This window comes from Manis pentadactyla, chromosome 6 (assembly GCF_030020395.1).
Source record: "Manis pentadactyla isolate mManPen7 chromosome 6, mManPen7.hap1, whole genome shotgun sequence".
Taxonomy (NCBI): domain Eukaryota; kingdom Metazoa; phylum Chordata; class Mammalia; order Pholidota; family Manidae; genus Manis; species Manis pentadactyla.
The window spans coordinates 35193436-35215938 of NC_080024.1; the positions used below are offsets into that span (position 1 = coordinate 35193436).

At 34.4% G+C, this 22503-nt stretch overlaps 1 protein-coding gene across 7 annotated transcripts in view; it reads left to right on the forward strand.

Moving 5' to 3' along the window:
• Window positions 1–22503, forward strand: part of ORC2 (origin recognition complex subunit 2) — a 43295-nt gene that overhangs the window by 12345 nt on the left and 8447 nt on the right. For all 7 annotated transcript variants that reach the window (XM_036928140.2, XM_036928139.2, XM_036928141.2 and 4 more), the window contains 11 exons: window positions 1139–1228; window positions 4572–4664; window positions 5830–5861; window positions 10281–10341; window positions 12417–12604; window positions 13567–13665; window positions 16140–16249; window positions 18411–18543; window positions 19356–19452; window positions 21088–21234; window positions 21757–21928. In XM_036928140.2, coding sequence (XP_036784035.2) covers window positions 1139–1228; window positions 4572–4664; window positions 5830–5861; window positions 10281–10341; window positions 12417–12604; window positions 13567–13665; window positions 16140–16249; window positions 18411–18543; window positions 19356–19452; window positions 21088–21234; window positions 21757–21928 — 1222 coding nt within the window. The remainder of the gene's footprint in view (window positions 1–1138; window positions 1229–4571; window positions 4665–5829; window positions 5862–10280; window positions 10342–12416; window positions 12605–13566; window positions 13666–16139; window positions 16250–18410; window positions 18544–19355; window positions 19453–21087; window positions 21235–21756; window positions 21929–22503) is intronic.

Sequence of the window (22503 nt, forward strand, 5' to 3'; positions counted from 1 at the left end):
AAAAAAAGATTCAGTTCTTCTATCAAATGAGACCATAAAGAAGTGAAAAGACAAGTTGTAGGACAGAGAAAATATTTCTTCTGGAAATAAGAAATGTGAAGAGATGTTCAACCTCACTAATGATTAACAAAAGTCAAGTTAAAACACCTCCCTCCATGAGATTGATTTTTATACCCACTAGATTGGCAACAATTAAGGAGCCTGAATAATACGAAGTGGTACTGCATATACATATCAGTGGGAACTCTTAAGTTCTATGGAGAGTGAACACCAACTTTGGAAAAGTTTAGCACTGTATTGTAATAAATAATAAACCCATATGTGTTAACATAAATTACATATATTTAGATGAAAAACAATTATTTCCAAATAAAAAAGTAGTGAAGAGGTCATTGATTTACATTTTTGCAGATCACTTTCATCTTTGCAAGTATGGCTTAATAGGAGATGGCTGTATTTTCATATTTGTTTTACACATCGCATTAGCCAGTGGGGTGGTGATGTCATCACATGACATGTAGTCTCTGGAATACGTCACTATATATACACTCTTAGTGGAGAGTCACAAAGTCAAATATCTTAGTGTTATATTTAAAAAGTTTGGGCCTCAGGGACCTCATAGATTCCCCAGCCCCTACTTTGAGAATTGCTGTGCCAGAGGGTAGACTGTTGGCCATGAGCATCCACTGTGTGTATAGGTAGCAGTTCTTATTTAAAGGGAAAATTGAAGAATGAAACTAAGTAAAGGTCTTAATTGAGAGTAAAAGAGCTTTTACCATGTAGCAACTATTTAAATCTCAGCTGCAAGTAATAGTTGTGCTTATGTATGTTTGCTTCAAGCAGGAAACAATAGTTCCTTCTGTCCTCCGTCCTCAGGGGCAACTCTCATGAATGTGTATCTGTCTAGTCTAGAGGGGTTTTTTAGTGGAATTTTGTGTATCTGTGAATAATACATGTTTTCTGTATTTAAAAATGTATATACACAGTATCATTTTTTTTTAATTTCATGTGTAAGTAGCTATTGTTAAACCTTTAAGAAAGTGAGGGATACAAATCTTAAGTTTTTAGTTAAAATTCTATTTTTTTCCTGTTAATTTTTCCCATTTTTCCTAAGTACACGTTGCATTCTTTCTTTCAGAATCCTTGAAAAATGGCTCTGCTACAGATGGTGGGAATAAAGTTTATTCTTTTCAGAATAGAAAACAGTCTGAAAAGATACCAAAATTAGGTATGTTGTTTTTCTGATTTCTATAATCACTATTCACCTTTTCTAAGAAGGTGTATTTAATCACATTCCCCACAGTTGTCGTCCATTGCATTCCCTAAAAGAATGAGGGGTATTATTTTAATCAAACACACACGTTATCAAGCATACTTAAAGTTAATAGTTTTTTATAGTACTCAGATGTCTTTTGTTCTCAGCTAGGTTATAAGCTTCTCATAGTAGGAATCCTGTCTTAGTTTACTTCCCACAACTTCTACCATGGGCTCTTAACAAATTTGTATTCAGTAAATGAGTGACTTAAGTTGCATACAAATATTCTGAATTTATTGAGTAAGAGTTTTACACTGTATATAGAAAAAGTATTAGAGAAAAAAACTAATTATATAAAATGATTACGAATGGACTATTCTAACATTTTTCTTATCAAAATTGCCTCTTATACTAATTACACATGAATTACTGATTTCCAGAGAACTAGACTACAATAAATTACATACAACATTAAAGTTAAACTGTCAATATAATTCTTTTTTAAAAATTTGGATGGCAGTATATTCGGATCTTGTAGTATAAGGGGGCCATCACTTTTGAAAGCTTTCAGGGAAGGAAATAAGAAAGCAGTTGGACAACTAAGGAGGTCCAAAATCACATGAAGGTTTGGGAATACCAAAAAGTCAAGAGCAAGGAAATAATAATGAACTACCTGGTAAAATGTAATAGTTTTATCAGAGGGCTTATAATCTAATTATAAAACACTTAATGTATATTTCTTAAGTGGTATGTTTTTATGTATTCTAACCAGTGATCATGTTCAGTGGTCCAGTGAAAATGTTCAAGGTCCAGTGAAAAGTACACTCATTAAGAGTTGACACTGAAAGAGGACATGCAAGAAATAATTATAAGACCTGTGCTTCTGAACACAGTATGATTTACTCATTTGCAAAATTCAGTTTTTCTTAAATGTGTTATTTTAAATACATCATTAATTTTGAACCTGACATGGTACATACAGTAATTTACATTAATTGATGTGTTCCTTAATGTTTATAAACCACATCAAGAAATTAAAAGGTTTTCAATTAGTAAAAATGACTGAATGCTCTGAGAACCAGAGAAGAAATGCTTATATAATTAATCAGGAAAGATCACATAGACACCAAGACCAAAATGAAACCATCGGACAATGAAGCAGGACAAAGAACCTTGGAGAAAGAGGAGAATTAATAGTGAAAAGAAGAATGCAACCCCAGAGAAATAATCAAATAGAAGTTCTCAAAGTGGGTAATCAGCATACACATAGTTACAGTGATATCTGTCTTATATGGCTATGCACTACAAGAAACGTAAGTATTGTTATGTTGTGCATTTATGTCATCATATTGATAGACATATACAGTCATGAAAAGATAGTTTTCTGGATAATTTTGAGATTTATCATACTTTACAAAATCTGTGTTTAGTTAGGACCAGCATTTAGTTATGATGCTCTTTAAAGAGTTTGACTCATTAAGTATTGTTGCTGATTGTGTTTATATCTAAATATATCATAAAATAAAATGCCTTAATATTTTTAAATGACTTATGATCTGCTAGAAAATCATATACTCTGAATATAAATGATGATTAAATAAAATTAACCAAGATATAGGGCTAGAAATGAGTTAGATTGGAAGGCTTTGTAAAATGCTGAGAATATGTCCTGAATGAGTAAATAAATGCCAATAAAAGAGCAAAGGCAAAAATACCAGTTAGAACAGTGAGAAGTTTAGCTACCCTGGAGAAATAAATCACTTTAAGGAAATAGAAAACAAATTGGTTAGATAGTATCACGTAACAGCCTGATGAGAAGCTATCATTAGGCAAGGAGGAGTTTTATTTTAAAGTTTCCAGTATGTTGCAGACCAGCTTTTGTGTAAAATATAATACAAATGAATTATTAGAAAAATTTAGAGACATGTAAAATATATGCCCCAATTTTTTATTGTTAGAATCATTAGCCATGTATGGATGACTCTTGTTCTTTTTCCTCTTCAATTCTTTTTCTTCCTTTCTCCTTTTGTAGTTTGATAGTTACTTAAAAGCAAATAGAGAATTTTCTTTCAATATAAAACCAAAATCTCAGCTGAGTTACTTTGTACTTATGTGACTTTTTATTGATGTGAAATTTTTTTTTTTGCTGTCCTGTAAATCAGCGGCCTTTAGTCCAAACACAGTATATTTTCTGGTGCAAAGAGAAGGCCAAGACCTGAGCCTCAGGCACAGCCTACAGGTAGAATGCTGGGGAGGATGTGGACAGTGAAGAAGAGGTGGAATAACTACCAACAGTAGCCAGGGGACCAGGACAATGTCATAGGACCCAGATAGAGGAATGATTTCAAAGATTTTAAAAACTAGTGAATGATAAAAGCTTAACCAGTGAGGTTAAAAAAGAAGCAAGTGCGTTTGTGAGGACTGTCATGAGTATCTTGGGTCAGTTTCAAGACTGTAGGATTAAACTCTGTGGAATAGGTTAAGAGAAGTTTGAATCAGGAAAATATGACTTTAACTTAAATTCAACTCTATTTTCTCCTCTGAAAAAAAAAAAGGGAGGGAGATAATTTAAATAATATATACCTTTTTTCTCAGTGAACAGTGTCCCAGTATGTGTTAATTTGGGAAATGTAAGTCTATTCTTTCAGTTAGGCTCAGTTCCCGTATGCCTTTCACAGTGTGAGAATGTTTTTAAAGGTAAAGATAAGAAGGCTCCTTCTATTCAGAAGCCACCTATTTCACCTGTTGCACAGTTGAAGAAATGGCCATCTGGTCAATGCATTATTACATTTTTTTACATTATTTATATGTATTATATAGTTGTAGACAAAAAAAGAAAATATATCACATTTTATGGGAGATTTAAGAGCTCTTAAAGTATAATTTTAAATATACATGGCTTTTACTTGATTTTAGATCCCACTTTCTGGCCTGCCTTTCTTAACTCCTAGCAAAGATGTGCCTCAAGTTTATATTGTAAAGAAATGGAAGATGTATAAGTTTGTGAATGGAGAGAGAGAGAGTATGATAGAGAAAGCAGTAAGGTCCAAGTTAGCTCTTTATTTATAGGTTTTGAGAGACCTGTGGATAATTGAAAGAAAACTTGAAGATGCTGGGAACATGGTGAATAAATGTGAAAGCAGTAGTAATCTTAGTATGGGTAGGGTTAGTTTATCTTTCTGATACTATTAGCAGGCAGGTTTCTTTTTTTTCTTTTTTTTTTTTTTAATTTATATAAGTGAAATGAGGCTACCCCTCTTCATCTGGTGGTAATACATCAAAAGGCTTTTTATATATTTCTTTTGTCTGTTTACAGATTCAGAACTAGCAAAAACACCAAGAAAAAATGTTTCATTCACTTTGAAGAATGATCCTGAAATTATGATAAACACTCCCCAGTGTAGCAAGGGTAAGATTTTACCTCCATTCTTTGAAGAGATTTTTCATAGTTGCTTCAAGATGTAGTGTGTTATTTTTTTTCCTTGTCTACATGCGTTTGTATATATTTTCTTCTTTTCTGTTGCGAAAATGCACTCAACAAAATGCAGTTAGTAATACTTAGTCTGTAGGCACACACCTGATCATCTACGTTTGCCCTCTTACAGCACTAAACTATGTTTTCTACCTTTATCTTGCATCTACCTACCACTTTGGCATTTTATTAAAAAAAAAAAAATAATAATAATAATAAGGGAGAAATGTGGGATTCACATATAAATCAAGTATAAAAATCAAACGAATATTCATATTTGACCTGATTGTTTATAGTTCATAATGCATGATCAAAACCGAAAGTTTCTGTGATAACTGCCCTTGCACTGTTCACCATGTAAGAACTTATTCACTATGTAAGAATTTGTTCACCATGTAAGAACTTGTTCGTTATGCTTCAGAAGATTGGAGACTATTGAGAACTAGGCTTAGGGTTGATTAATGATTGTGCATTGAGTCCCCTATACAGAATTTTATTGTTGTTAACAACCATTTGATCAATAAATATGAGAGATGCCCTCTCAAAAAAAAAAAAAATGCAGTTAGTATCCCAACCTGTGCTTTAGTATTACTCATATTTAGCTATCAATAAAAGGAGAAAATATCTGTGCTGGTTGAAATCATACAAATTGACAGGGCCAATTAGAAACAGTCTTAAAATCCTTTTGTTATTTGCTTGGGTTAAAATGTTCATGGAAGATTTGCCTTGGCAGAAACTATTTGAAGTGAGCCCTTGAGGTTTGAAAGTTTCACAGTTTATGGAGAATTCTGGTGCGGTTTTCTTTGAGTGACCCATTCCAAACAGGTTAAACAGTGTACTTTTAAATAATGAACAATGAAAAGGGCTCCATTTTTTCTTTTATAAAAATACTACAGAAATGTAGGACATAGCTGTCACTAATAGGTATAAGCATGAAATTAATAGTGATAGTTCAACCTATAGAGGACATGCAGTTAATTGAGAAATCAATAATAATGTGGTGGCTTCTGGGTAGAAACTGCAACTTTGCTTTTTATGAAACTGGACTATGATGAAAATCGAAACATTTGTACTGAATAATGGTTTTTGTTTTATTTGTTAGGGCATTTTGCTTCAGACAAAGTTGAATTGAAGGTAAGCATTTGACTAAAATAAGGAAACCCTTAGTATTACAGTGCTTTATAATTTACAGATATTTTCCATTTAAATACCTAACTTACAAATGAAGAATATCAAATTCAGAGAGGTAAATTGACTTATCTAAGTTCACCTAACTAGGAAGAAGAAAATCTGGAAAATGAAGCCAGGTCTGCTGGACCCTACTGTGTCAGAACTATTCCTGGGTATTTTCAACTTAGTACAGCAGGCCTGGAAATTTTCTGGGTTTTATTTTGTTTTGCTTTGCTTTTATGTAAAATGTTCTATTGTTTCTTGGCAGACTGTTTCCAAGGTAAATTAACTCCATTAATCTATCATTTTATAACTTACATTTAAAAACTAACTTGTTTTTGGTAAATTCATTCCAGGGTAGCTGAGAGGAATTAACAGTATTTATACTCTACTTTGTGTTTTTGTGATTTTTTTTTTTTTTCCATTTTCCCTGTCAAGTGGCCCTGCCTGGATGTGGACAAGCCTAGGTGGGCATGCATTAGTCCAGGAAAATGAGTATGTGTGCGTGTGTTCAGGCCTGGATGGCTACAGATTTAGACATACCTGGACTTGTGTACAGCTAAGTTCAAGGAACCCTTAGAGGAATGTGAATGTAGACATTCAGAGCCATGGTTATGGCCTGTGCAGTAATGTCCTATTGAGTTAGGCAAGTCTAGATGTGGGATTAGACATACCAGAGCCTCAAACTTTGTTTTCAATAATGCTTTTTTCCTGTGTTTTATCTTGTATATTATATCACTCTAAAAGAATAAAACTTATTTCCATAATCAAGTCAAGAATTTAGATACATGTGTGTTCTTTTCTCAAGTTGTGGATCACAACACATTAGTGGATCTTGTCAGTTCCTCAAGGGACCATCAGAAAACCTGTTAATCAAAGGTATTTTACTTACCACAATAAGAGACAACCTCATTGTGACAGTTTTAGTGCTCTTAGAGTGGGGAGTTCAGAAGAAAATGTGTATAGGGCTTGGGGATCTGGACTCAAAGGGCTTAAGGCATATCTGTCAAGTTGGGACCTGATCTTTATTAAACAAAACTCATTAGATAATATTTTGGGACTAGTGGACACAATAAACTATTGTTTGATAGGCCAGCTATTTGCCTTGGTGAGTAATCTGTTTGTCCTCATGGGAGAACAGGTTGTCTTAATGAACAAACTGTCAAGATAAACAAGTTTTCAGAAATTTCTGTAGCAAACAGTGAAGTTACTTATTAGTTTACAGCCTTATCTTTTTGAGCAAGAATTTTCTGAAACAGTTATCTTGACACAGGTGTTCTCTGATAATTAAGTTATGGGGATACAGGTTGTCTGACTCTGTGATCACTGATCTTTGACATTACTATTATAATTGCTTTGGGGCACCACGAACCATACCCATCAGATAGACAACTTAATTGATAAATGTGTGTGTAAATGACTGCTCCACCCACTGGCCATTCCCCGATCTCCCTCTCCTTGGGCCTCCCTACTCCCTAAAAAGGCACTGTATTTAGGCCAGTTAATAACCCTACAGTGGCCTCTAGGTGCTCAAGTGAAAGAAGAGTCACACATCTCTTACCTGAAATCAAGAGCTAGAAATGATTAAGCTTAGTGAAGAAGGTATGTTGGTAACTATGCCAAACACTTAGCCATTTGTGAATGTAAAGGAAAAGTTTTTGAAGGAAATTAGAAGTTCTAATCCCGTGAACACATGAATGATAAGCAAAACAGCTTTACTCCTCATATGGGAAAGTTTTAGTGGTCTGGACAGATGATAAAACCAGCGACAACATTCCCCTAAGCCAAAGCCTAATCCAGAGCAAGGTTCTAACTCCTCGATTCTATGAAGGCTGTGAGAGGTGAGGAAGCTGCTGAAAAAGGTCTGAAGCTAGTGGAGATTGGTTCATGCGGTTTAAGGGAAGAAGCCACCTACATAACATAGAAGTGCAAGGTGAAGTAGCAAGTGCTGATGCATGTTAAAGCTGCAGCAAGTTACCCGGAGGATCTAGCTAAGATCATTAATGAGGATGGTTATACTAAACAACAGATTTTCAATACAGATGAAACAGTCTTCTTTGGAAGATACCATCTAGGACTTTCTTAGGACAAGTCAGTGCCTGGATTCAAAACTTGAAAGGACAAGCTGACTCTTGTTAGGGGCTAATGCAGCTCATGACTTAAAGTTGATGCCAAGGCTCATTGGCCATTCCAAAAATTCTGGGGCCCTTAAGAATTATGCTAAATCAACTTTGTCTGTGCTCTCTCTATACATGGTAAAACAAAGTTTGGATGACAGCACATCTGTTTATGACATGGTTTACTGAATATGTTAAGCCCACTGTTGAGACATTGCTCAGAATAAAGATGCCTTTCAGAATATTATTGCTCATTGACAATGCGCCTGGTCACCTATGAGCACTGAGGGAGACGCACAATGAGATTAATGTTTTCGTGCCTGCTAACACAAGATCTGTTCTGCAGCCCATGGATCAAGGAGACATTTTGACTTTCAAGTCCTATTATTTAAGAATTACATTTCATGAAGCTGTAGCTACAATCAATAGTGATCCTTCAGATGGATCTGGACAAAGCCGATTGAAAACCTTCTGGAAGGAGTCACCATTTCAGATGCCTTAAGAAATTCATGATTCCTGGGAAAGAATCAAAATACCAATATTAACAGGAGTTTGGAACTTGTTTCTAGCCCTCATGGGTGACTTTGAGGAATTCAAGACTTCTGTGGAGGAAATCACTGCAGATATGGTGGAAACGGCAGGAGAACTAGAATTAGAAGTGGAGCCTGAATATGTGACTGAACTGCTACATCTCGTGGTCAGACTAACAGATGAGTTGTTGCTTATATGGATGAGCAAAAATGTGGTTTCTTGACACAGAATCTACTTCTGGTGAAGATACTATGAAGACTGTTGAAATGACAACAAAAAAATACATCAGCTGAGTTGATAAGTAAAGGCAGGATGTGAGAGGATTGACTCCAATTTTGAAAGAAGTTCTGTGAGTAAAATGGAATCAAGCAGCATCACATGCTACTGAGAAATTGTTCATGAAAGGAAGAGTCAGTCGATCAGACTTTATCATTGTCATATTTTAAGGAATTGTCACAGCCACCCCAGCCTTTAGCAACCACCACCCTGATCAGTCAGCATGGGAACCAGCCAAAAAATGAAGACTTACCGAAAGCTCCAATGATGGTTAGCGTATTTTAGCAATAAAGTATTTTTAATGTGTATTTTTTTAGACATAGTGCAATTGCACACTTTGTAGACTGCAGTATAGTGTGAGTATAACTTATATAAGCACTTGGAAACCAGCAAATTCATTTGACTCTCTATATTGCAGTATTTGCTTTATTGCAGTGGTCTGAACTGGAGTATCTCTGAGGTCTGTCTATATACACACATAGATCATAGTGTGTATTAAAAAATGTAAAAAAAACTGTTAAGGATCTGGATCAAAAAAGTTTCAGACAATGTGATGTGCTTTATAAACCCATTGGGACCAGCTCAATTATTATATTACATATTCTTAATATCCCAAATCAGAATTTATTAGTATTTGGAACTAGCACCAATGACCTATCACAAGACAACAAACGTAAATTTTTTGTTATTATTTTCATACAGGGTAGTTTATCTTTTTTATTAGTACCATTAAAAACATGTATACAACAGTGGCCATTTTAACATGCTAGAAATTTACTGGTCTTAAAGTATTATAGTCTGTGAGGTAAAGAAAATTTATGCTTCTGTAAAATGTTTAAGAAATTGAAAAATACAGAAGTAAAAAGTATAAATCTCTGTTTCTCCTCTAACAGAATGTAATAAAGTATAAATCTCTGTTTCTCCTCTTACAGAATGTAATACTTTATACCAGTTAGTTTCTAGCACATTAAGTGGCCTATTGCTGTATATGCACAGGAGTACCCATTTCCTTGCTTGTTCACCCTTGGATATTACCTTTTTTAAAAAAAAAATACTCTGCTAATCTTATGGGTGAAAAGTGGTTCAAAAGAATGATGTACTTACATTTTTTCTTTACATAATAATAAAAGATTATAATAAAAATATAAAATATAATAAAAAATATAAAATAATAATACATACATAACTATACAGATGTCTGGAATACAACTTATAGAATCACTCTAGGAATTCTTTGGAAATTGTATCATTTTTGTTTTTATACCTTATTTTTTTCCTCCAACCAATTTGTGATTGTCCTCTAGTTCTAGGAACTAGGCTCATCTATTTGTAATGTGATCTACTGATAACAAAATCTTTTTTTTCTTTTCTAGCCTCTTTCACTCAGACCTGTTATTAATTTTCATGTCATTGTTATTATTTGACATTTAAACTGTACTGCTCTTTTATTTTTAAACAGAACAATGATCAAAATGAATTTCTGTCAACAGCATCTCATGGCCTAAGGAAAAGATTAATAGGTATGTATTTCTTTTTACACTGAGTTTTCATTTTAAAAAGCATCCAAACAAGAGGCAGTAATGGCTAAGTACACAGGTCCTAGACTTGGACTGCTTGCTTTTTACCTTTGGTGTGCCACTAACAGGCATCTCTTAATGCATCAGTTTTTTCATTTGCAAAATGGGGATAATCATGCCAGCCCCAGAGTTGTTTTGAGATTAACTGAAAGAAAGCATATGTTCATGTCCTAAACTAAACTGGTAGATTCCTTAGAAGCAAGGACTATATCTTAATATTTTTAACTTCAGTACTAAGCACTATACTTTTTACGTTATAGTAAATGGGTATTGAGGTTAGTTAAAATGTCTCCAATGAAATAACATGCCTGTTTGTTTTGAGACATTTTTGGAAACGGTTCTATTGATTTTTTTTTAGAAGTTTTATGATAAAATAATTTTAAATATTTATAGTTGTACTGAATATTACACAAAGCCAAGTAAACAGACATGGGTCCTACCTTCTGGAAAATTAAAAACAGCTTTAGATTTTTAAATATTTAATTTTGGAGCAAATGACTTCTTGACCTTTACATTTGAGAAAGGTGTCAGTTCCTTTCTTGAGGTTGACCCCTTGACAATAATACTAGCTAACATGGTCAAATCCATGCTATCTATAGCCATTTCTTTTCAAGGTATAGGTTTCATAGAACTGTTTATACTACATTTTTAATTAGCATAAAAAATGGTAAAATTAAATGATTGAATATCTGAAGCAATAAAAGATGATACATGCTATTATGGTTATTGTATATCAGGTACGTCCCATGTCCTGTGTTTCCTTCTTACTCCAAAAAAGAATCATTTTTAGAGAGAAGATGAACTTTCTCTTTCCTATCAATCACCACCAAACATACATACGTACATGCATGATATTACATGTAAATAAAGATAGACATTTCTGGTACCTCCTATTATTGCTAACCCATGTATCTACCATGGGCAGCAGTCAGTGCAAATATGAAGCTGCAAAACTGTGCCCACAAAATCAAAAGCCTTTTTTCTTTTTCTCTCTCTTCCTCTCTCTTTTAGTGTCTATATTTGCTATACATTAACTGGATATTCTGAAATATATCTATTGTTCAAAATAAATACACTGATTTGGTTAAAATTATTAAACTGATATTTTGGAAGGTAACTTTCTATAATAGTTTTATACTAATTTTGTTGAGTGTAAAAGTAGCTTTATTATTTCTGGGGAGTGGCGGAGGTGGCTATGGTTTATTTAAAAATACAGTTCTTGTATCAACTCCAGGACGGGCTTGCCTGTGTATTATTAGAACTTAAAACAGCTACCATTTATTGAGTTTTCTATCATCCTAACAATGGCATTTTCAGTAGGCAGCAACAGAAAATTCTATAATGGTGGCTTAAACCATAGGCACTTAAGTATCTCTCATAAAAATCCCACGTTTGATGTAGTGACTTAATAGTGTCATGAAAGACACACATCCTTCCCATCTCTTTGCCACCATCATTTTTCACCTTTAAGTTTAATACTTCATGTGAAATGGCTTCCATGGCTTTAAGCTATGGGTATAAATAAGGGGTTTTCCTTCCATAAGCAATAAAAATTTCCCAGAATCTTCAGGAAATTTCCCTTCAAGTTTCATTAGTCAAAAGCTTCCATAACCAACTCTAATTGCAGAGGAGGCTGGGAAAGCAAGTATGGGAAAAGGAAAAGATGATATGGTGATTATCCTTTAGAGTGGGGCACATTGGAGTTCTCTTAGTAAGGAAAAAGGGAAGAAAATGTTAATCGGGATGACTGACAGTTTCTGCCACAGTTCCTATGGTCACGCATTGTTAGTTGCTTCACATACATTTCGGTGTAATCGCCACAATAGTTCATTAAACTAGGCAGTAGGAAACTGGTGCTCAGAAAACATGTAACTAACTAGCTCCGTTGAGATTATCTACAAATAGTGACAAAACCAGAAGTCATTTCTCTTACCTCAAAGACCATGCTCTTTCCCTTATCCCACAATGGCTCTTATGTTAGACTGTCAAATTTTCCCTATTGCTTTTCCCTCCCACAGTTTCAAGGTCTCCTTCTGACAGTGAAAGTGAATATTCTGCTTCCCACTCAGAGGATGATGAAGAGGTTGCACAAGAATATGAAGAAGGCACTAACGAATTCAGCCAAAAGAGTCAACCTCAGAATAGAGTAGTTTCAGCTCCTGTTTGCAAAGAAACGCCTTCTAAGAAAATGAAAAGAGATAAAACAGTAAGTGAAGAGAGCGACCTTAACTTTAAAGAAAAATTGTGTAATATCTCAAAGATAAGCTACCCAAAGAGAAGAAACCCATATTGGGGTGTCAACACATTATTTTCTTCACTTTTCTATGTTTTCTCAGTCTTTCACATAAATTCTCATACATACTTGTATCTATTTCTGGACTTTCTATTCTGACTTATCTACATTCGTATCCATGTATATATACTAAAGGTGACATCTCAATTCAGTTGTATAAAAATGAGCTTTTAAATAAGTAAATACTGATTGGATAATTGGAGGCAAAACTTAACAGTTTATACCTTTCTGTGTTATTTTTCTAACACTGTTGATGTATTCAAGTCAATGTAAGTAATAAACGGTATGACTTTGGATCCATGTTGAGTTGTTTGGGAGAACACTGCAGGCACCATGGCTTGAGAGAAGACCTGGTGTTCTGTGTAAAGATTCAAAGCAGTCTTGGAAGCCTACTACTTGAATGGCTTCCCATCTTTTCCTTACTACCATGGAGGTCTGTCCTGCCCCAGATCAGTAGAACAAACAGTGAGCCATTTTATTGGAATCGTAATCAAGCCCTTTTTTACTGTAGTGTTGACATCTTTCTCATTTTCACAGTTCTTCAATTGTCCTAATAATAAAGGATTTCCTAGGACTGTGTGAGGCAAAACATAGCCTCCCAACCCCCCTTTTGTAAGTCTAAATGGAAATTATATGTTGGAACTTAGGAATTGTTTTTGGGACCAGACTACTTCAAACTAGTCATTTTTTAACTTTTAACTTTTAAGAGTTACTTAGTTTTATTATTATACTTAATTTGCTTGGTCCTTAATCTGTGTTATTGCTTGAGGAAGAAAATACTAATTGCCAAATAAAGAATTCCACATATTTTACATTAGTGTTACTGTCTTGTTTGACATAAACCTAAGAACTAACTTTGCTGTATCCATTTTCAGAGTGACTTAGTAGAAGAATATTTTGAAGCTCACAGCAGTTCAAAAGTTTTAACCTCTGATAGAACACTGCAGAAAATAAAGAGAGCTAAATTGGATCAGGTATGTTACAAGGAATGCTACTTCTAAATTTTTCCTATTGTGAGCTGAAAAATATACTACATAATCAGCAAAGTTGGAGAGTTAACACACTCAAGCAGAATTACTGTCCTGATAAAATGAGACACAAATTAATGTGGCATTGCTATTACATACTTTATTATATAAATGGTTCACTGGGTTAGAATTCTGTTTGATATACTATAACTATACACTTTTTTCTCTTATTTCTCATTTCTTCAGGATCTATAAGAATCATTAGGGTCATAGTTTTTTTGGTATCTGTGTACCATTAATCACTCATTCATTTAACCCACATATTTATTGACCCTCACAGTGGTTATAGAACAAACACTGATCTGACTGTCAGTTACAAACCTTGCAAAAAGCAGAGGGTATTCTGCTTCTTGATATGGAAAACCTGCCCAGTGCAGTAAGATAACAAGATTACTATCTATACCAATGGTTCCAATATCTCTTTTTACAAAAAATACCTACAGTTGTACTCTCTAGGGCTTTGATTGCTACTTCCCTGAGAGAGGAGATAGAACTATCAGAATGAGAAAATCTTTCAGTACAAATAGGGGTTGATAATAATCTAAGTCAAGAAGAGTTTGTTACTGGCTCAAAGATGATCAGTTTTATTTTCTCTGCAAACTGAAATTGAGTGCAGTTTTCAAACTGTAAAAAGGAGAACGTAGGATAAGCCTCTGTAACCTGGGTGACACGGTGCTGTGTGGGTTGAGTGGTTTCTGTTTTTTTGTCTCCTGGCTTATTGGTAGTGAGACAAAGATCAGAGACTAGCTGAACACGTGTATCAAGAAGCCATTTGTTCCAGGGAGGAGAGGGCACTAACACATGCTTCATGGTTATATTTTTATATAAGCAACATGGGATAATAAAAGGATCCAGGGTCGAAGTAAGACTTCATAGGACCTAGAGGCAAAAATGACCTCTGGGCGGATGAAACACCTGTTGCCAGTAATGAGGGAAGGGAAAGTCTTCTGTTGATTGTGGACATAGCTAACAGTACAGTGTTAGGAGCATGTGTCAGTAAGCATTTATTTCTCATATCTGCGGGTCTGCTGATCTAGGATTTGATCCATATGTCTCTCCTCCTCTTGGAACCAGCAAGCTAGCTGAGGTATGTTGTCCTGACAGTGTCAGAGATGTAAGAGAAGTGGAAAAACGCAAGAACCCACAAAAGCTCGATTCAGAACTAGCTCAGTGTCACTTTTGCCTCATCTTAGTGGCCACAGCAAATCATGCGGCTGAAAACAAAGTGACCAACCAGGGAACTAGACTCCATCTCTGCATGGGGAAGGACTGCAAGGTCACATGGCGACAGGCATGGAAATAAGGAGGAAGCAATTATTCAGACCAACACTGAATCCTACAGGCACTGTAGTGCAACACTATTGTACTGTTCCCACTGTGGATGCTGTAGCGTGGTTCCCCACAGATGCTGGTTTGAAGGGAAAGTTCATAGATGAGATAACAGTCCAGAGTTCACACCCAAGTGTGGGCATGCTCTGATAATCCAGTGGGAATGACTACTGGAAATGATACTAGAGCTTTATCTGCTTCTTCAAGGCTCTAAACTTCAGAAGGAGTAAAAGAAATTTTTTAAAACTAACCTACTTAACAGTCTGACATAGAACTTGTCCTATTTCTCTTTAAGTATGTAAATAAAAACTATACAGCCCAGAGTGCCTGGAATGTTGACTTTGCAACTCTAGTCTTCAGTATTTAAGAGAATAAAGAGTGGAATCATGAAAATGCAATGCCAGGGTAAAAATGCATGCACAACTTTTGCTAGAGTTTTCATTTAAAAAAATGAGCTATGTTTGATTCAGCAGCATGAATTTTCAAGTTTTGGGTGCAGGGTAATATGTACCTTCCTCAGTTTATTTACATTGTTGTTTCAAAAACTTTGCCATGCTCATCAAAGATAAAGGATTTGTTAGAAGTAGCTTTTTTGGAAGAGGAGCAGCAATGCAAGTTTATTGTAATAATTATGATAATAACAAATTATAAAGAACCTTTAATGTTTTCTGAGAATTAATATTGAACTATTATCTTAAGCTTTCACATCCATCTTTTCAGATTCATAGATTTTTAAGTCTATCTGGATTTGTTGTCAAAGCTGGGAGTCAGGTTTAATCATCTTATGGTAACAATCTTTTCAGAAATTAAAGCCTTCTGTCAGGATTTTTAATCACATAAATGGTTTTAGACAAAACTTGGCAAATTCCCTATTATATTTGTACTAAAAAGAATGTTTAAGAAGTTTTAAGAAAACATTATATCATATTTGAAATATTACAGTATTTCAAATTGATGCCCTCATTACCAAACCTGATTAAAGTTCTGTTTCCACCAGTGGTCTCTTCTGACCTCTACCTCTAAAGAAATATTTTTAGTTTGGATTGATTTGATGTATATAGTGATTTTCTTCCCTCCTTCTCTTTTTAAAGCAAACTTTGCGTAACTTACTGAGCAAGGTTTCTCCTTCCTTTTCTACTGAACTTAAACAACTAAATCAACAATATGAACAATTATTTCATAAATGGATGTTGCAGTTACAGTAAGTACTATTATCATTGCAAACTCTTGTAAGATAAAAATGTCTAAAAAAGCAGTTTAACACATTAATTTTCTTTTTTTTTGCAGTTAACTTTATATTTTCATTTGTATATAAAAATTCAAAAACATAGTTTTTTTCCCCCAATCTTATGGCTTAGTGTGGAAATGTCATATTATTTATGGCTCTTTTCAGAAAATCAACAGTTGTCAAGAAACTTATCTTTTGTAAATTTATCAATCTGGAAGCCATTGGTAAAATAAATAGCATTTCTTCAAATTGTAAGCTTTTACTCATAAAAATATTTGAAAACCTAATTTTTCAAGGTTGACGACTACATCAATCTAGCTTTTCAAGCAAAGTTTACAAAACGAGAGAATATTTTGTTTCTCTTAAACTTATTCTATATAAATGTCCTAAGACCTTCAGAATTTTTTGAGATCTGTCCTATAAACATTATTTTACCATTTCAAAATTATTTCTTGGAATATTTTTTCAATTTTAATAATTCTTCAGACACTGCAGGTTGAATTTTAGATTTTCATTAAAATATCTAGAAGAATGATTAAAATTAGGAGTATTTTTTACTATAATTACTTTTATCCTTTATTAAAAAGGACCTCAGTGTAAGGAAGTACTTAAAATTATGCTAATGTAAATATACATACATGCTCACAGTTACATAGTCACTGGGATAAATACAAAGACAGGTCCACAAACAGTAAGAACATAGAACTTGACACAATTACCCCCAGTTGACCCTAGTTTTCTTTTGCTAATAGCCCATGAAGGGTTATGCTAGCAAGAGAATGATTATCTTTCCTACAAGGACCTCAGCTTCTCTAAGCAACTATTTATGAATCTGTTTGTTACAAATTTATAAAGCAGGTCTTCACTCTTATCCCACCCCCCCAGTTCACATACTTCATTCTTCCAGCATGTTAGCTCTGATGCCTTGACTTACTTTGCTCCGTCTAGGTCCCAGCCGAGACCTCATAGTCACCTACTTCAACAAAATCGCTAGCTCTCTGCATTCCCATGCTTCTTTTTTTTCTGCTGCTCCTACCATTGCTAATCTCTACTTTGGGGGTTGTGTCTTCTCTTTTCTTGTACTTCTAGGCTATCCTGCGTTGCTGCAGAGCATCACATGAATAAACACTGTATCTAACTGACCTCCATAAACAATCATGGACTTAAACTTCAGCTTGACTCCTAGTGCTTGGTGTTCTGAGTCATCTTACTCACTCTCTTGGCTTTGGCTGCTTTTTGTGTATGAATAACTCTTGTTAACTGTATCTCCAGCCCAGCCCAGTCCAGTCCAGATCTCACACCACAGCAAGAGACATGGATATCTGAATATATATTGGAAGTTTCTAAGTGGATGTCCTATGAATAATTCTATACACAGAAAATTAACTCATCTTAAACCCATCATTCCCACCTGCCCCTGTTGCCTGGCACAGTGAATATTACCCCATTCATGTAGTTGCCTCTGCCAGAAAACTTGAGTTACTGAACATTCCTTTGTCCTTAACCTTCCACATCTAATCACTCTACAGATTCTGCTGATTTGACCTATAAAGTACTTGACACATTAAGTTTTTCTTCACTGCACCTAATTCAAGTCCATAATCTTGGGTAGGTTTGTCCCTCCTTCCTATCTGCTACCCTCCCTCAGCCAGTATGATCTTTGTGAAAAGATCCTGCTACGTTCCTACAAAACCATTCAGTTCATACCTGGCTAGTTACTTTTAAATGTTTGTTGTCCTTGGAATAAAATCAATTAATTTAGTTGACTTAATGTGACCTTTGTGACTTGGCTTCTGTTTGCCAATTTAATCTATTAATTAAAAATATTTTTAGTCTGTAAAACTTACTAGTTTCAGTCTGTAAAACTTACTAGTGCCTTGTACCTACCATGTTCTTCCTTACCTCCAACCATCTGTCACTTGAAAGGTAATACTTGCTGGAAAGAAGGCTACTAAAGTTGGAACTTAAGTTTGGTGTACAAATAATAAAATTGTGTTTTTACTTGTATAAGTTGGGAATCAGCATAGTTAAGTGCTTCCTATATTCTTTATAAGCTTACATTAAGAAAACTGGTTGATTATAAAATAGGCAATAAGAGGTACTGAACTTTAATTTCATGAATCTTTCGTAACAGCCTGGGGTTCAACATCATGCTTTATGGTTTGGGTTCTAAGAGAGATTTACTAGAAAGGTTTCGAACTACCATGCTGCCAGACACCATTCATGTTGTCATCAATGGCTTCTTTCCTGGAATCAGTGTGAAATCAGTAAGTTTCAAAAATGTTAACAGGAGTAATGTTTTACTCTGCCAACCCATATCCCCAACATGAATGAGGATGCTACTTCTCATTCTGGGGCATTCAGTTTTTCTTTTTAGCCTTTACAGTAGTAGGACTGTATAGTATTTAAGATCATGTGTTTGGGCTCAAAGCATTCTGGCTTTGAATCCCCATCTTTGAGTTTCCTGCTTTGTAGCTGATACTGTATTTAATCTTGGGGAAATACTAGCTTTGTTTACTACACCAAATATAGCAGGACAGGATTGTGGAGGACTTCGATTTTACTATTCTTTTATGTTACTTTGATACTCAAAAACTAATTTAAAAAGCCCAGTAAATTTGTAGTTTTATAGTGTACATTTATTATAGATCATTTTTACTCAAAATGCTTGTCTCTTAATCATATGAAAATTAATTTAAACCTTTTGGGGCTGGCCATTAAACAATGTAGTATTCCTTTTTTAAAATGTCCTTAATGTTTAGGCCCTCTTTCCTTTGATAAATATATAGTTTTCTGTTTCTCATATTGTTGGAGTTTTTTTTTAAGGGGTGGGGTGGGGTTGCTGTCCTCTTATCTTTACATCTTTGTTATTCTTCCCTGTTTCCTTTTAGCATAACTTATGCAAAAAAATGAATTAGGTATACTTAAGTACCAGTATAATTTTTGAAGTGCTTTTTCAGCTTTGATGGGAAAGCCAAACTCACTTTTAATTTATAGAAAAGGATTGATTTGCTAGTTATATTTATCCTGTATGACAGAGTAAGTTATATCTGATGTGCCTCTTGCACTTCTATGATAGATCCTGAATTCTGTAACAGAAGAAGTCCTCAATCATGTGGGTACTTTCCGAAGTGTACTGGATCAGCTGGACTGGATAATAAACAGGTTTAAAGAAGGTAACATGAAGTAGATGTTCTAGTTTTAGGGTGAAGCTAAGCAGACACTTCTACTTACCCATATACAGATGGTACCTAACTTATGATGGTTTTACTTAATGATTTTTTTACTTTATAATGGTGTGAGAGTGATTTGAAAATACTAGAAAGCATACTTTGAGTTTTAAATTTTAATATTTTCCTGGCCTAGCAATACATGGTATGATATTCTCATTGTGCTGGGCACCTGCTATGAACCGCAGCTCCCAGTCAGCCACACCATTGTGAGGGTAAATAATCAACACACTTAAAATCATTCTGTCCCCATACAACCATTCTGTTTTTCACTTTCAGTACAGTGTTCAACAAATTACGAGCTATTCAACATTTTATTACAAAATAGTCTTTGTGTTAGATAATTGTGCCCAACTATAGGCTAATGTAAGTGTTCTGAGAATGTTTAAGGTAGACTAGGCTAAGCTATGATGTTTAGTAGGTTAGGAGTGTCAGGTGCATTTTCAACTTCAGCCTATGATGATGGGTTTATTGGGCTGTAACCCCATTGTAGGTCAAGGGAGATTTATTTGTATTAGTATGTAAGATAAGATTATCTGAAATACATTGAGTCCCCTATACAGAATTTTATTGTTGTTAACAACCATTTATCAATAAATATGAAAGATGCCCTCTCAAAATAAATAAATAAATAAATAAATAAGATTATCTGAAATAAGGGGCGTTAGCTGTATAAATTCAAGGTAGTAGGAGTAATTCTTCCTTGTTAAGTGAGTGAAGTTCACAGATGAGTTTCTGTGCTACCTGAACTGTTTGCCTTAAGATCACCCCTCATTTTCTTCTTTCTAAACCTTGGCTTATCCTTTGGTATCTTGATTTCTGTAGTGTTTGGTGTTAATGGCTGCATCCTCTAAATTCTTCCTTAGTTGACGTTTTAAAAATTCTCTGACCTTCCTGATGCCTTGAGCAGTATCCTAAACTGCACTTGCCCCTTTTTTTTAAATTTTTTTATTTTGATGTCATTAATGTACAATTATTTGAACAACACCATGGTTACTAGACTCCCCCCATTATAAAGTCCCCCCCCACATTCCCCATTACAGTCACTGTCCATCAGCATAGTAAGATGCTGTAGAATCACTGCTTGTCTTCTCTGTATATACTGCCTGCATTCGCCCCTTTTTAGTCTCTTTGGGCTTTTGTGATAATCAGGGTTTCTGTTATCTCTTAATACTTAATGAAAAATGTTGGGGTTTTTTTGGTGTCCTGCTACTAATTTCAACTTGTAATTCAACATGTACAGATTCACCAGCAATCCAGGATGCATCTCACCTTGTTGCCTGTACCTTATTGACCTTATTGAAACCATTTTCTTTACAATGTGATTCAAGTGCTAAACCATTCCAATTAAATCTAACCACTCTAGTCGCTACTGATTTCTAATGAAAAATTTTTGTAAGACTTGATAATATGTTGTGTATTTTATAACTGACTGGCCTATCTTCTCAAATAAAATGCATACCCCTAAGCATTGTTAATTTGTCCCATACTGCTTTGATATATTTGTTAATATAAAGGCATTGTGTGTGGTAGGGACTGTGCAAATACTGAAAATTAAAACTGAATTCTCTTTCATTTTAGACTCTTCTTTAGAACTCTTCCTTCTCATTCACAATTTGGATAGCCAAATGTTGAGAGGAGACAAAAGCCAGCAAATTATCGGACAGTTGTCATCTTTACATAACATATACCTTATAGCATCTGTTGATCACCTCAATGCTCCTCTCAGTAAGTTAAATGTTACTTTTCTTTCTTGAGATACCAGTCTTACAAAACTAATTTTTATTGTTTTTTAGTACACTTTTTTTCTTTGTTGCTGTTTAAAGACACAGGTTTCCAAAAATAGGTGTCCTTAATCTGATTTAGAACATCATTCTTAGAAATAAAAATTCAGATTCTAAAGGTGTCTTACACCTAAAGTTTCATGAAGGTTGAGGAGACCCAACTATTATTTTGATCTCTTTCTCTTCATAAAGTATTATAGCATTTTTAGTATGCATTTAATTCAGAAACTTTGTGATAATCCTATACAATAAAATGTTTCACATTTCAACTTGTATTTGCTATACAAAAAAGATGTTCACTGACAATGCAAGGGTACTGATTTGGATGGGGGAAATGGCAATAATGAAAAATTTCAGGATTCATTGTTTATTTAATGCTCTCTCATTCTTTCCTGGAGTAGAATCTGATAATAAAACAGTATGAAAATAATTAACAATGCTTGTTTTCTTCGATCATGTGCTCTAGTGTGGGATCATGCAAAACAGAGTCTTTATAACTGGCTGTGGTATGAAACAACTACATATAATCCTTACACTGAAGAAACCTCCTATGAGAATTCTCTTCTGGTTAAACAGTCTGGATCACTACCACTTAGTTCCCTAACTCATGTCTTACGAAGTCTTACCCCCAATGCAAGGTAAGAATTTTAACTCTGTACATTTTAAGACTGCACTATAGGTTTTAATGGTAATACTAAAGTCCCTAATTTGTTTGAGGTATTAAGAGAAATATTAGTAAGAATAGTTGCCAGTACTGGGTTATGCAATACACAGACTACTACATATATAGTAGTCTACTAAACTGCCCAATAATAAAGCAAGAGTGTCAGCATGTTTTTTATTGATTTTTATGTTTCTGAATAAGAGCATTTCAGGGGTCATCATGGAAAAAGAATTTTGATGGATTTTACTTATATTCGAAGGTTATTTTAAATTATATATTAAACATTTTGATTCAAACACAGGGCCCTTTACATGAAGTAGCTCATTTGATCCTCATAAACATGTAAGGTAGATAGTAAAGGGCATAGAAATTTTGTTCCAAATCTGCCTGACTTCAAAGCTCATGCTTTTAAACATCTTTGTATGATTTGTCTAGTACCCTTTCAGCAGCCTAACCAAGAGGCAGATATGAATTAATAAAAGCTGGATACAGCATAAGGCAGCAAAAAATAAATTCCATGATAATTAACCTGTTAAAAAGAGGCTTTAG